Below are 16327 nucleotides of genomic sequence, written 5' to 3'. Positions count from 1 at the left end.
CGCCAATAATTGCAGTATTGTATGCTCCAGTGTCAATTCGTGGTAATGAACAATCAGTACTGCAGAATACCAAACAGGGATGTGTATTCCACAGTTATAATGGTTGACAAATTACTGTACCTACACTGTAGGATGCTGTGTTTTCAGATGCTGAAATACCGATATAATTTGATATGATCACCTTATTTTAACAGACCCATAAATTATTTCAACAACAAATACACAGATAAATACCTGTCTACCAAATTTCGTGGCGTCGCACACCAGAACACTGTAAATATACCGAGGCATATTCGCTCAAAGCAAAGACTGTGGAGCCAGAGAAGCAACCACTGTAGGTAACGGCTATATAACATGCAACACTGGAGTAATGTTGGAAGTGGTGTTTTCTGTGCGGTCCGTGACGTGGCTTATAACGAGGACCAGCTGTCATTACGAGAGACAGTCTTCAGGTGGCAGTTAGAAGAGTAGGAGTTTGGTGTGAGACGACCGCCAGTCCGAGAACGGAGGAACGTCCGCTTTTGGAGAACGTTACCAAGCAGCACAGCGAAGACCGTGACTGACAATACTAGTCTGTGTGTGATAGTGATTTCTCAAGTGCATTCACGATTTGTTTAAAGTCCAATAAATCCAATTAGCAATCTAGACCCCGTCTATAGGCACGTTTATCATGTGTCAACACTAATCATGGCCCTAAACTATGAAATCTGAAACAATAAAATTATTGTTTTAATTCAGTTTTTGTGGGTTATTTCACGATGTCGCGTCTAGAGTACATATCGTAGAAAGGATGATAGATAGAAAAGGATCCGTGAAGAAAGAGGCCGTGGTCTAACTGGGGTGCTATCTAGGCTCATACCTGGAGGAATTGAGGAAAAGTAAGAAATCACTCATTCAGGATAGCCGGTGTTCCGGCTGAGATTCGAACCAAGCACCTTCCACAAGTCTAAAATGTTACCGCTACGGTAACCCGCTCGGTTATTTTAACTAATATTATGGGTCACAATAACGTCAATAATAATATACTAATACAATTAAATTCTTATTTATTTTCGTGTTGATTTAACAGCCCAAGGTCAGTTACAAAGTGAACACAATTAAAATACCACGAGGGCACAAGTGATTGTATGACTTTATTTATCATATACATCTGACCTCCTCTGTGGTCTAGTGGGCAGAGTTCCTGGCTACAGATCCAGAGGTCCCGGGTTGGATTCCCCGGCGCTACCAGATTTTCTGAGAGGTAGTGGTTCTGGAACGGGGTCCTTTCAGCCTCGTGATTATAACTGAAGAGGTATTTCAAGGAAATCGCTCCGGTCTAGAAAACCGAGATTAACGGCCGTGGGGATCCGTTGCGCTGATCACGTGACACCCTCTATCCGCAAAAGTTGGCACTAACTTCGCCGACAAGTGGCGGTCGCTCGTTCGGTACAGTTCGCTTGCGGACTACAGGCAACGGAGTTTTTTGTTTGTGTACATCAATCTTCTCTTTTTACGGTCCATCATCATCCTTCTGTAAAAGTTATCCCTGTAGGAGGCCCTGTAAGGCCACAGGGTTTTGAGACGTCAAGGTTCCCACAATTTCTAGAAAATCGGCTCGCAGTTGGTGAGGTTGTCAGCCTTATGCAACGGCCGCCCTTTACCCCCCCAGGCAGATTCCTGATACTCATTTCTGTTAGAGGCTGCGCCATAGTGCGGTTGGAAGGATTAGGTCAATTGAAAATTCCGATGACCTCATCGAGAATCGAAACCGCGACATTCCGGCTTGTAGCATAGTGTCTCGGCCAACTACGCTACCGCGTGCCCCAATAATCGTAATAATAATAATAATAATAGTTCCACGAAATGTGGACGTTATCAATAAGAGTTAAGAGAAGTACAACAAGTACATTTGTAATGGTTATGATATTGTGCGACGAGAAAGAATAATATTCATACATACATATACGAGTATACATGTAATAATAATAATAATAATAATAATAATAATAATAATAATACTATATTGTAAAAATCGAGTGAGGAGAACGTTCCTGGCTCCAAATACGTCAACGTCCCTGCAAACAACATTAGCACAATCTAGCAGAGGAACAATTTTACACGAGGAGCAGACACTGAACAATGCAAAGTCTCTGATATAAGGAACAGGAACTGAAAAATCAGCAATTTCAAAAACAGAAGGACATAATTCAGATATAAAGTAAACTTGAATAAGTAAGAGTGCATCGAGACGGTGCCTCCTCATGCCCCTCCAAAACAACGGAATAGCAATAATGGACTTAAGGAAAGAAACTATTAAACAGAGGGCCACAAACCTCTGCTGGATGCGTGTCAGCTTTTTGGCATCAGTTGANTCCAGGAAAAGTGATAATGTGGTAGTTTTTCCATTTGCTTTCCACATCGCAGTACAACAGCCGTTCAAACCACTCTGGTCACGCCTGTTGCTATACGAACTTGAACCATCTCGAGCATCATTTGCTCTGTGCTTCAAGTCGCTACTGATGACGCTGCTTCCGGCATCAGTTTTTGGTTTTTGGTGTCCCTCTTCGTCTGATGCCTACCCTTTGACCTGTCCAGCAAAGGAGGCCCTGCCAGTAGTTACGCTACCGCTGGTATAGCTCTCAGGGTCCTTGGCATACTCAAACCCCCTCACCACGATAAGGTGGAGGCATCAACGAGAGGGAATAATAATAATAATAATAATAATGTAATTCACATAGTGGGAGGTGGAGTCCAACTGGGCCCACTCGGTACGTCGGCCAATGAATGGCCTATAGTACCTGCCCCGGGTGATTATGATGATGGAGAATTTGGTGGAAAACGAAGTACTCGGAGAAAACCTGCCCCAGCACCACTTTGTCCACCACAAATACTACTTGACCAGACCCGGCCCATCAGTGGCCGCCGTGCCGAGTGGATCCAGCTGGACTCCACCCCCACTAAGCGAAATCCAAAAAAAAAAGAACCAATTCCATTGAATGGAACAAGAGCCTTGCGTCTTGCAGTGTCCGCCCACAGACTACGGTATTCTGCACAATCTACCTTGCCAAGAAACTATTTCCTGTGTCATCACAGCAACCCAGTTCGTGAGCGTTATCAAAAATTGCTTTTATTCTTCGGGTCTTCTATGTCCCGCTGCATACAAACTGATTAATAATGGCCAAGCCTTGTATAACCAAAACTATTCGGTGACGTGCTATTTTCTATTATATTCCTATATATCACAGCTCACTTAAATGTGTTTTCTTGTATGTGATCGTGACGAAATGGTAACAAAAATGAGCCTATTGAATCGCAGTACCTGAGAGGGGCTAACTGTTCGCCCACATGTAACCATGCGAGAAATAGTGAACGGATTTTCATGAAATCCAATATTTGGGAGTTCTACTTATGATTGTTTACAGATTCATATTTTTGTTAAAATCGGACAAAACTAACGGACACTTTACATGAAGATATACAGAGTGTTAAAATGGGGTTACCGGTTTTAAGCGGTACAATACTCAACTAACTGAGTAAGAAGTCTCAGCCAATTATATCCAGAAACTGTTGCCTGCTGAGACATGGGCGATGCTCGTGTGATCTCTACAGCAGAAGCTGTATGTAGTTCCCATGCATTTCAACATAACCCTCAGTTCTTCGTTGCACAGAGTCATGCTTTCTCCCGAAAATTCCTGGCTTCACTCGAATCTCCTGACAAGCATTCTGTTCTCGTTGCTGTAATGCCTCTAAGTCATAGATCATCGATGAACACACCAAAGTATTTACCCGTTTCCACAGTCAAAGATGAAGATGATCGAGGACACGAGATCGTGAAGGCCAGTTGACTGGGTCACCGCGTCCTAGCCACTGTACACCGAAAGTCTGGTTCAGGTGTTGTCTAACAATGCAAAGAAAATGATTCGTTTCTCCAGCTTTCACGAATCATATGTTTTGTCGTTGTTGAAGAGGCATAAGTTATAAAAGTATTGGTAAATCATTCACATAAACACCGATGGTACACTGAACTTGCTAGTCGAATAGGTTAAGACAACTGGTTCTAAGAGATGATTGCTTAACGTGCCCATGCAGACAAGGTCTCTCCCATATCTTTGCAGGCAGTGATTTCTCGGCACATGCTGATTGAGACTTCTTGCTCATTTCAGTGAGTACTATGCCCCCTTCAAGCCCGTAACCCTTTTTAATACATGTATAAGTATTTCCATGCTCATGTTCTTCTTAACCCTCTATTTGATCGAAATATTTAGGAAAACAGGTGTGGAGAAATTTGAAGTATAAATTTATTCCCGATGTTTTTTTTTTTTTCTGAAAGTCTTACGGTTTTCGGAAATAAGTAACCCTTTAAAGTCCCATAAGTATCATATCGTCACTATTTAGAGTGACTCTACAAGGGGTTTGGATTGCTAATTGGATTTATTGACCACTTATACACACGACTCGGATGTACAAGCAAATATAGCGTCATCACTGATCTCCACTATTCACAAATCACCACAGCACCTGCTAAACATTCGCCAGCCTGCTATGTTTCCACCAGTCGTTCCCTAGCAATGGCTTCTAATAGCAGAGAATCTTCAACTACATGCGCTCAGGTACTCTATTCACAGCCTTCCGTGCGGAACTCTACTGAACTGACGACTCACTCGGCGGCCCCAATTGTCTTCAAGATAACCACTCGGCACGGACCATGTAGAAACATCCCGTTTTCAAGAGTAACTCTATGATTGCATATTCATTCATTGCCGCGGGAACGTGTTTACCGAGCCGTTGTCCAGAAGCGGTCGTTATTTACAGAGTCACCGCTTACAAACGGGTCTAAACGCCACAGTATGAATTACCTTCTTTAATTATCTAACTAATTATGTAATTAACTCTATAAAGTTGAGTCTTTCAGAAGCCTCCAGAGACTGTAATTATCGTTACCAAAATATATTCATGACCCTATCGCTTTCATGTAATGATCGTTGCTTTCTTCACTAAGAATTATAATTTTGAAGGGTTATGGTATTGGACACGCAAAAACTCAATAATCATTTTTAAGGGACCTTAGAGCAAATCATATTACACTCCGCAGACAACAAAGTGTTGTTGTGTATTAGAGGGTGATGTTCGAAGTAGAAAAGGAAACATAAAACATTAATAATACCAACATCCAAACATGTAATTTTCTATATGTGAAGGAATAACGGCCTTTGTACTACAAAGTGCTTAGAAGTCCGTATGTAATTTAATGACAATGTTTTTCTTTGGAATATCCGATTGGAAATGAGAGTAGTACTATGAGAAGTTATTACAAGATCTCACTTTTAATCTTCTGCAACAAGTAATACCAAAATTACAGACGCACGGACTTCTGATTTGGGAGAGACACCACTCGTAAATGCAGGATTCTGAATTATGTACGCTCAAAGATCTTTGAAAAAATTTTTTTTTTTTTTTTTTTAAGTAGAACAGGATAGAAACGTCACGAATTATGCTTTTGTACGTTGAGAAGTTCTCCGGTTGAATGATGAATAAACACGCGGTTAAAAACTTAAAATTATGTTAATGAATTAAAATGTCATGATATTATTCAAAGGAAGCAGTATGAACATTGTACATATATAAATATTTAAATTGAGGTACCATAGCGATGGCTGTGAACAGTGATCTCTTCTGGGATGTGAAGCTGTGTAGTCTGGTTAAAGTTCTCTGACGTTTCGGAGGAAAGTACTAGATCGATCTTCAGGAATGAAGATACGATAAGTAACCAGAAAGAAACAAGCAGAAAGCTGAATTTTTATTTAGTACAAAAACCTGAATGAGAGAGATAATTTTAGACCTAGGCATAGATCGGAGGATAATATTAAAATGTGTGTTAAAGAAATCGAATTGGAAAATGTGGATTGAATTTATCTTGCTTAGGATAGGGACGTGTGTCGGTATTTTGTAAATACGGTAACGAGCCTTCAGGCTTCACAAAATGATATGAATTTTTTGACTAGATGAGCGACTATTAGCTTTTCAAGAAGGGCTGTGCTCCATATAATGGTTATGGAAATTAAAGTAAAAGTATCTTACTCAAAAAGTAAACTAAATAATTGAGAACAAAATAAAATCCTAATAAAAAGAAAACCCCTGACAACAAAAATAATAAAATATAGTAAGGTACAATTAAAAATAAAAGTTTCCACCAAAATAAACCCAAATAAACTGAAATAAACAGTTAAAGAATTGTGTTGACCAGAATTAATAACGATTGTTGTCAACCTTAGTTGTATAGTTAGGTATTTGTGAATGTTGAAAGAATGTCTGGACACTATAACTTGGTTGGTTAGACTGAAATAAACCTCATTCAGTCGAAACAGAGAGCAGCAAGTCACGCGATTTTAAAGGAAGGACGTTGCACAGTAAAGAAACAGAACCGGAAGTTTGGCTTGGAGCGGAAATAACATAAGAACAAAAGCAGACATGAACAATTCCGTCAGTCAGAATGGCACCTCACGGGAGTGAACGCACTTTGTGTTTGTGATTAATGAGAAATACGGAATAGAATCAGCAGAGTGGGGACGTTTTGTGATACGTAAATTGAACAAGATTAACCTGCAGTATAAAGCAGACATATTGTTAGTCATTGAGTAAAGAATCTGGTCCCAACTCAAGGTCATTTTGTGACGTACATCGCAGAATTCTTTCCACGGCCAGTATAACGATCAACAAAGGGCTGCGAGTTCGAAATTCTATACGCCTGAATAATATTTGGAGGGGAGGGAACTGTAAAATTTCTTCAGTTCTTATAACATTTAATAATAATCTTAATCACGCGCTTAACTTTGACTGGTCTCAGTGGCCGCTCGGTGTGGAGCGTCTATCATATTCGATACCTCGAACACTGGGATCGTGGGTTCGAATCACACTCGGGGTACGTCTGCATTTCCTCCGTGTTTGTGATGAAGAGGGCATGCGATGAACCAGTCCCTTGTCTGAGGAGTGCTGCATCTGGTCTGTAAGATTTATAGCGTCACAAATTAATTCTGAATGAGAAGAGGATAGAGGGCCTAATTCGTAAGAGGAGGAAGCTGTCTGAATTTCGATAAGTATATGGATTTATATATATTATATGTACGTATAAATGTATAATACATATATACTGTGATCGCGGACACACACACACACACACACACACTAAATGCTTGGCTAGCACTTTTTCTTCGTATCCGGGAGCCCTGGCTTCGAAGACCTCCAACCCAGATAGCCTTCGGTAGATTTGCTCATTCTTTCGAGACAAATGCAGCGACAGTATCCTAAAATAGATCACGACTGGTATCATTCGCGTATTTTTCAATAGATCATTGATGTATTACTGTTACCTATTACCGAACTAACTAACAAACACCATGGGGCCGAGTCCTTCTTGATAATCCAACAGTATTCAGTACTTTCCCAACATTTTATGGAACCCGAAGGTTCAGTACCGTCTCCACAAGAGCCTGCCACTCGGCAACTGGTCTCTATCCTAAGTAAAATTAATTCAGTTCACACCATCCCACCCTATTTCTCTGAGATCCATTTAATATTCTAGCGTTTAGACACATTACCGCGAAACAACGAAGCAACATCCATTGCTAGGCATATCTTAATAAGCGAATATACACGCAAGCGTACTGAGTAGGGCATTCGCAAAAAAAAAAAATATTCCCATGGAAGCGATTGGAGTACAAAAATGAACGTGTTTTCTGCGCGGTCCGTGCCGAGATGTAAGGAGGACAACTGGAGCAATAATTCAGTAAATTATAAGGGCGTCTGTGAAAGGAAGACTTCGATCATATATGTACATTTCTACACTTCTAATTTACGAAAATATTTGTTGGCGTCGTGAAAATCATGTGCTTAAGTCGTACTTACAGCACGTACACGTTTTTAGAAATGAAAATACCCCATAAATCGACCCTTTTTAATCCATTGACTGTATATTTAAAACAGGGACTGCATTCCATATAAGATAATTTCGTTAAAAAACGTGATAATTTTAAGAGTGTAAAGACATCCAAATGTGCAAAAAAGACACTAAGTAACGAGTTCATATTTTAAAATGATATTTACTCCAAAAGTAATCCTGGAAAACACTTAATGGGCTGCAATTGAAATTTAACTTAAAGAAACCGATGAAGTGTGCACATTAACAGAGTGCACTTATTTTTTCGTCTACAACTCTCTCCTCCCATTTTCAGGTAGGTGAACTTTGTTCTTGTAATTTAATAGCGCATTCTTTCTTTGACCGAAGCTCTCTAAAACAAGAAACGAAACGCATATGTATGCAGATCCGATGCGCAAGTATGAGATGTTCCTAAAAACCAATGCCAGGTATATGGAAACACATAATCGGGGCGTATGAGCTGTCTAAAACATCTTTGAGGTTACGTCATACTTTGTGTATGCAACTTTGTGTAAGAAAAGTCATGTACGTTCAACAACACCTCCGGCATAATTATCTTGTTTCCCATTCTCTATCGGAGCCGGGATTGCGCAGTCGTTATAGCGACTGGCTACGGGCTGGACGACCGAGGAGTCGGGGTTCGAGTTCCTGTAGGGTCAAGAATTTTCTCTTCTCCATGTTGTCCAGACCGGCTCTGAGGTCCACCCAACCTCCTATCCTTTGTGTACCGGGGGCTGTTTTCCTGGGGATAAAGCGGCAGGGGTGTAAGCCGACCATTCGCCACCAATTAGTACCGAGGTCAAGACAATGTGGATCTATACAGCCACTTCCCCATACGTCTTCATGGCGTAATGCTTAATTAGTTAAGCACAGGGACAACTTTTATCCATTTTCTCTCTCTCTCTCTTTCCTGTTGCCCCACTTTGGAAAAACAGGCTATCCGTGAAACGCTTATTTCATTTCAGTTTCTTAATGCTAAAAGAGTCGGTACGACTCCTTTGACGGGGGATCAGTCCTACACAGGACAACAAAAACAAAGAATAAACGCAAACATCCATGTCTTGTGTGTGACTCGAACCCACGATCCTAGTGTTCGAGCGAGCGAAGACAATTCATGCCTCAGCCCGCCCGGTCATCATGATCACTGTGATCGGCCCTCTTGCTTCCCACTGCATACCCTTCCGTAAGATGACGTAGCAATCTGCATCAATATCTGTTGATGACGCAGCCCCAAGATGTTAGAGACACAGTATATCTGTGCTCCTTGAGTAAAAACAACTGCCGGAACCATAGAACCAACTGCCCATAGCGGATTGGTGGAACGAAACTGAAAGTAATCGACCAGGCGAAACAGCTGTCAATTAATGGAAAGATGCTTTCGTAATTTAATGACGCTTCCAATTCGATCCAGAGAACTGAATATTCAAGTCATTGTATACACATACACCTCAAAATAAATATACTGCATATAAATTGCATACAATTGAATTCTACAAGAGGATACACTTTGGTTTCTCTTGGATTGGACAGGCACTAAGAAAGAGTGAATGATTTATAAATAATTTCTGGTTTAGGCTGTTGCTTCGTAGGTTATAAGATGGTGTGGTTACCGTTTGTTTATGAAGAATTTTCTGCTTCAAATTCAGGAAAGGAAACAACAGAAACAAGTGTTCTATGTAAAAATATTTGAAGGTACAATATTCAGACTACCAACAGTTCTGAGGACAAAAGCATTTCAGTTTTAATAAGCTGAGGCTGTATATTTATAGTACAAGCTATGGCTGTGCTTGCGTCTTGCTGGTAGTTTGCTTGTCTCACTCTTCGGTTTTGTATATGGAGAGAGTACATTCCACCGAAACGTCGGTAAACATCGACCAAACTATAATGAATCATATACCAGAAGAGAGTAATCTTCATTGTCGCTACTGTGGGAACCTTAAATAATTCCATAAATTAATTTTCATTAATTAATTAAAATGTTTTTATGTTTAATAACACCATTCTAACTATATAGGTCTACATAATATAAGTCAAGTTATAACTATTGGGTGTTTGGAAAGAAGTGTGCAGTTGTTGCTTATTTGAAGGTGCAATCCATGTCTCTGAAACCGCTGAGAGATAGAAAGCCAGTTTACAGGCTGAGACTCGAAACACAGAATTCCGAGTACGAAATAGAATAGCTACCCATTGCTGCACGATAATCGATGAATCATTTGTACAGGACTAAGGAACGTATCCACCTTGCAGATATTAATGGTGTTCCTAAAATTTCTTGGTTATTCGAATTAAAAACCGGGATAGCGGTGTCGGCATATCGACTGGCTACGGGTTGGACTATATTCTCTGAGGCTCATTTAGTCTTCTATCCCATGGATACCGGGTGCTCTTTCCCCTAGAGTAAAGCGGCCGGGGCGTGAAACTGACCTCTCACCTTCATCTAATGCCGAGGTGAAGAAAACGTAGATCTATACATCCTCTACCCCATACGTCTTTATGACGTAGTGTTTAATTTGGTAAGGACAGCGACAACTTTACCTCCATTTTATGCATTGCTCATCTTCTAGATGTGTGATTAACATATAGCACATATAATTGTTTTCACCGTCATTGTAAGATTTGATGAAGGGAAAACAGATTATATCTTCCTTTGAAATCTGTCTTAGGGACAGAGTTGAACTAATTAAATTCCTCGTAATTGAAGATGTATCTGTCCCGTTGTTATGCAATCTCTCTAATGTTCAAATATTCCTCGGAGCACTCTGTAATCCGACTTTATCATTTAGTAGGCTTTCTTTACAATGACAAGACGTCTCGGCCGGAACACCGCATTGTCGCGGTTTTACTCAGTCCCTCAATTCAAATACTGGGACAGTACCTCGATTTTACCACTGTCGCCCTTTTAATTCATCATTCGCTAATTCGACGCTATATAGTATAAGATAATAGCAGTAACGTAATCTACAAAAGACATCCACATGAAATGACCCATAGATTGCAGCTTTCTGTTTGCACCTTCCCAACTACAGTGGTTACTCTATGTACCACTTGATTTAATATTTAAAAAAGCTACATTCTTTTTATCACACGTTGTGTCTATGGTTTTATGATTCCCAAAAATAAGTAACACTTCCCCTCCCTTTAATTGACATCAAGAGACTAATCTTTTAAACGGAGACGCTGTGAGGTATAAACTGGATTTTTAAAAATTAGTTAACCTAAGTTTTCATATGGTTAAGGAGAACACTACGGATGCAGCATTCATCGTGAATTTATTCTTACACGACTATGGGCGATCTTGTTACCAACACTGCCGAATACAAAAATTGGGCTAGACGAACACGTTACAATACACAGTCTTGGTTAGATCTCCGAATGTATATATGTCAATACATGTAAAATATAAATGTACGTACCATTCTTTCTTTGTCGAAGGTTTCGTCCACGTATCAAAAAAAAAACACATGAATATACCCACTGGTCACTGCACAGACGGATGATCTTGATCTATTTTGTGTTCCTAGCACAGGAAGTAACCTACTGTACTAAAACTAGACCTTGACGTACACTGTTGCAGATACGTGGGCCAGGTACTTTAATTGCGTCATCTACTCCTTACTCTCCTACATTATCAGCACATGAAATTCCCTCCTGAGAAATGCAATTTTACCACATTAACCGATGTGGGGACATGTTGACAGCACTGCATATAGATGGCGGTGTAGTACACAGGTCACTGTACAGCTTGTTCAACAGGCACGTGCTGTACAAGACGTTAAACATGGAATAAAACTTAAAAAAAAAAAGCTTTCAAATCATGCACGTCAGTAGCAAACATGATGACGCTGTGCTGCTCCGGAGAAGATGTCAGCCGTTCGGCTGCTCAAGAAATATTAAGCCTTTTATGTAACTCGAATATTCATTGTCATAGTCTCAAGATCCCGCCCCTGCTGGACTAACTAAACAGATAAATAGCTAACCAGTCAACTAACTACCTGGCCAATCAACTAACCAGCCGGCAGAGTAACTGACTAATCAACCAACTAGCTAACTAAGGCCGCGCCATAGCTCAAGCGGTTAGTAGCTGGCTTCCCACCGCGGTGGCCCGGGTTCGATCCTGGGTCTGGTCATGTGGAATTTGTGGTGGACAAAGTGGCGCTGGGGCGGGTTTTCTCCAAGTACTTCGGTTTCCCCTGCCAATCTTTTTTTTTTAATTGGCACTACAGCCCCAGTGGGCCTAGGCCTACCTCCATGAACTTCTCCGTTCACTTCGATTTTTCTAGATCTTACACATTCGGTAGGACTCCTTGGGCGGATGATCAGCTCGTCGCAAGGCCTCTACCTGTACACAAACACAGAAAAACGCACACATACAAACTAAACATCCATGCCCTGAGTGGGATTCGAACCCACGATCCCGGCTTCCGAGCGAGCGAAGACAGTACATGCCTTAGACCGCTCGACTACCGTGACCGGCCTGCCAATCTTCATTCCACCAAATTCTCCATCATCATAATCAGCCGGGGCAGGCTACAATAGGCCAATCAGTGGCCGCCGTGCCGAGTGGACCCACTTGGACTCCACCCATTAAGCGAATTAAAAAAATCAACCAGCTATTTTTTATTGCTAGTGGGGTGGGACTGTCCCTTGTACTGCGGCCTCTTCTGGCCTATTGTACCAGCACCAGATGATAGGTGAGGGTGATTGTGGAGCAACTGGTGGAATGAAGATTGGCTGGGGAAACCGAAGTACTCGGAGAAAACCTGCCCCAGTGCCACTCTGTCCACCACAAATCCTACTTGACCAGACCCGGGATCGAACTCGGGCCCCCGCGGTGGGAAGCCAGCGACTAACCGCTTGAGCTATGGTGCGGCCTAATCAACGAGCTAACTAACCCCATGGTACAGAGACCTAACTAATTCTGAGCAGAAGACTTTTTTAAGAAACTAATAGTAGAATCCACAAGAAATCCGTTCCATGGAATTAATTACTAGTGGACTGAAATTTCTTAACAAACTGAGTAACTCTTAATTTCTTAAATAATAGTAGTCACAAAAAGTCTATCTTCTTGGATATAACACCATGTAGTTCGTTGAAAATCAACCGATGTTTCGAAAGGATATTTCTCCATCATTAGAGTCGAAGAATAACTCAATTAAGAATCGAAGATGAAGCAAATGGAAAGCAGAGGCTTATTTTTCGACCGTGAAGATGGAGGCTGCATGTTAATTCGAAACGTCGGTTGATTTTCAACTGTTTACGCGGTGTTACATCCCAGGAGATAGATTTATTTTATAATCACCCCTGTTAGAAGCTCGAAAATTTCAAATTAATATTTGTTTTATAGACACCAAAGGTTCGCTACCGTGTTCCCAAGATCCCACACCCACCACTGATGGAGCCAGTTTTCCGAGGTAGGGGGCAATCAGAAACTTTGCCCTCACTATTATTCCCACGTGTAAAATAAAGGTAAGTTTATCCCCGGGCTTAATTAATCAAGCACTACGCCATGAAGATATATGGAGGAGTGGAGGTATAGCTCTATCATTCTTGATGTCGGTGCTAGATGGGAATGGTCAGCTTCACGCCCTGGTCGCTTTACCCCCGGGGAAACAGTCTTCGGTACCCATTGCACAAGACGCTATGTGGGCCCCAAAACCAATATGGACGCTGTGGATTCGTTAAAAATCTCTTTCCCTTCTCTGCAATCGAAATCCAGTTCCTCGGTTGTCCAGCCCGTAGCCTAGTCGCTATACCAACTGAGCCATCCTGACTGCTCACAACAGAAACTCTAGCTGAACCATACAATAGTGTGTGGATGGGTGTGTCTAACTGTTAAAATGGTTACACGTATTCAAATACTCCGACTATATTTTTGAGACTGTACAATTTTGCTTTGAAGAGATCGTTGGTTTAAAATCACAGCTGTCTGAAATGTAGTTCGCCTTCAGGAAGTCAAAAGGTTCTTTTCACCCTGTTCTTTTTAGTTCAGTAAACAAAGCACACCGCCATGAAATGGAAATAACTTCAGTCTCATGTTCAGAGACAAGCAACATGGCATGTGGTGTTCGCTCCCATGACACACAACATGCCTGGTCTAAATATTTAGCCGATCGTGAATGTACGACCTCAAGTCTGAGAAGCTGAACTGTGTAGTGTTACATAAGAGGTAAGGAATCGTACAAAATTAATTACCTCATTAATAATAAAGGAAGAACTTGAATCTACGAGGCATGTGTAAGAAATGCGTTTCCGGTTGGACAAGAAAATTTGGAATAACTGCGAGACTTAATGAGAAAACAAGAATTTTATATTATCTAGAGGACCAACTGTCTTTTTTTTTTAATGCTATTGGGGTGGGACTGAGTCCCTTGTACTGCGGCCACTTCTGGCCTATTGTACTAGCCCTCGATGATAGGTGAGGGTGATTGTGGAGCAATTGGTGGAATGAGGATTGGTAAGGGAAACCGAAGTACTCGGAGAAAACCTGCCCCAGCGCCACTTTGTCCACAATAAATCCCACTTGATCAGACCCGGGAAAAAACCCGGGCCGCCGCGGTGGGAAGCCAGCGACTAACCGCTTGAGCTATGGCGCGGCCAGTTACTTTTTACCACACGTCTCACTTCTCATGCGCAGCCTGAAGGTCAGGTCTGAAAAGTCTGACTATAGTCATGTGTGTCACAGGATTGCCGTTGGACAAATGAATGGATAATTCAAAAGACCAACTGTCTTGCTTCAATCACGGGAGCTACCTGGAGGAGAAGCTATGGGTCTGTCGCTTCTGACCTTTCTTTTCTTTTTCTTTTTTTGGAAAAGGGAGGGGGAAGAGTTAGGAAAAAGGTGGAAATACACCGAATAATTATACCACAAATTAAAAGCATTTTTAATTATTCTTCTGTCCTGAATATTGTAAGGAGATAAGTAGAAATAGTTTTAAACCGCTTAATAATAAGTCTTTAAGAAGATTTTTTATCTTTCCCCCTCTCGTCCTCTGAAAAGAGTTCTGGTTGTTCCCATAACTGCAATCTTAACTCATAACACTGGCCACATTTTCGAAAAACGCTGAAGTGTAGCCTATTACGCGTCCCTTTTGATATCAAATCATTTGTTAATGTATATTTTTCGTAAGTTACTACATTTCAACCGAATTCAGATCTAAGTTCATGACTTTTTTTACAATTGATAGAAAAACTGTGAAAGAAATTTTTTGTGACAACTTATTTTGTGCTAGCATTCCCAACTTCCGTGAACGGACAAGTTCATGGAGGTAGGCCTAGGCCCACTGGGGCTGTAGTGCCAAGGAAAAAAAAATTCCCAACTTCCATGATTATAATAGCTGGCACATTTTACATGGTTCTGGACAAATGAAGAGAACTTATCTGAAAACTCTCGAAGTTCGAGACTGAAAAATTAACTTCCAAATCGAGATCGAGATTTTTTTCTATCCGATCTCAAATTTTGAGATTCACGCATACCTATAGTATACTTCATCAGAAGTATATTTATATTTTCTTTTATTCTATCTATGAACAAATATATATATATATATTTGTGTGAGGGGCACGCGATAGCGTAGTTGGTTGAGGCACTATGTTACAGGCCGGAAAGTCGCGGGTTCGGGTCCCGATGAGATGGATTTTTTTTTAATTTACCTAATCCTTCCAGACGCAATATGGCCCTGCGGTCGGCTCAGCCTCTAACAGAAATGATTACCAGGAATCTTCTTTGGGTGTAAAGGGCTGCCGGCGCGTAAAGTTGACAACCTTACCGCCATCTGTGAGCCGATGGTCTAGTTAATGTAGGACTCTCAACGTCTCACACCCCTATGGGCCTCCACGGCCTGTTACAGGGATAGCTTTGCCTTTTATATATTTGTGTGGAGCTTAAACATTTTGATGAATGTCAGTATTTTAAGATATGTGTGTGAGTGAGTTTTAAAGCGCATAAGTATTGCTGGCTAGTTACCCCTAAAAGGAACTAAGATTACAGAACCCATGAGTGAATTTAGATCAAATGAGTAAACATTGTATTTTTATGTGAATATGAAGGTGACTTGCAGAGTAAAAAAAAGTGAACTACGAAAAAGAAGAATTGTCACTTTAATCACGAGACCACGTTCCTCGCGGGCAAACAAGCCCAATAATATAAATTCATGCCAGGTTGGCTGGGCCTGAACAGGGACTGGAATCAGGACACCCCTAATGGAGGCAATACATACAAGAATGTTGAATTGAGTCTCAGTATAAACAGAAATTTGACGAATAATGATTTATTTATTTATGGTTACTTAACGACACTTTGAATGGTTCAAGTTCTCTAGCGACGCATGCTATGATCAATATTACGGCTTTCTTGGACACGTCGTTTTGTAGTTTGGTATACAGGTACCAATGCTTAGGATGAATCTACTTCCT

The 16327-nt window shown here is 41.0% G+C and overlaps 2 protein-coding genes across 2 annotated transcripts in view; one reads left to right on the top strand and one right to left on the bottom strand.

Annotated features, from left to right (window-relative positions):
• Window positions 1-11483, bottom strand: part of LOC111861301 (transmembrane protein 184C) — a 53591-nt gene extending 42108 nt beyond the window's left edge. The window contains exon 1 of the mRNA XM_023845745.2: window positions 11329-11483. Within this exon, the coding sequence (XP_023701513.1) occupies window positions 11329-11378 (50 nt within the window). The 5' untranslated portion in view covers window positions 11379-11483. The remainder of the gene's footprint in view (window positions 1-11328) is intronic.
• The window catches only part of LOC111861300, a 67476-nt gene that overhangs the window by 24974 nt on the left and 26175 nt on the right, over window positions 1-16327 (top strand). The window lies entirely within an intron of this gene.

Source organism: Cryptotermes secundus, unplaced genomic scaffold (genome assembly GCF_002891405.2).
Source record: "Cryptotermes secundus unplaced genomic scaffold, Csec_1.0 scaffold158, whole genome shotgun sequence".
Taxonomy (NCBI): domain Eukaryota; kingdom Metazoa; phylum Arthropoda; class Insecta; order Blattodea; family Kalotermitidae; genus Cryptotermes; species Cryptotermes secundus.
Note: the sequence above shows the minus strand (reverse complement) of the source record. Positions and strands in the feature narration are given on the sequence as shown.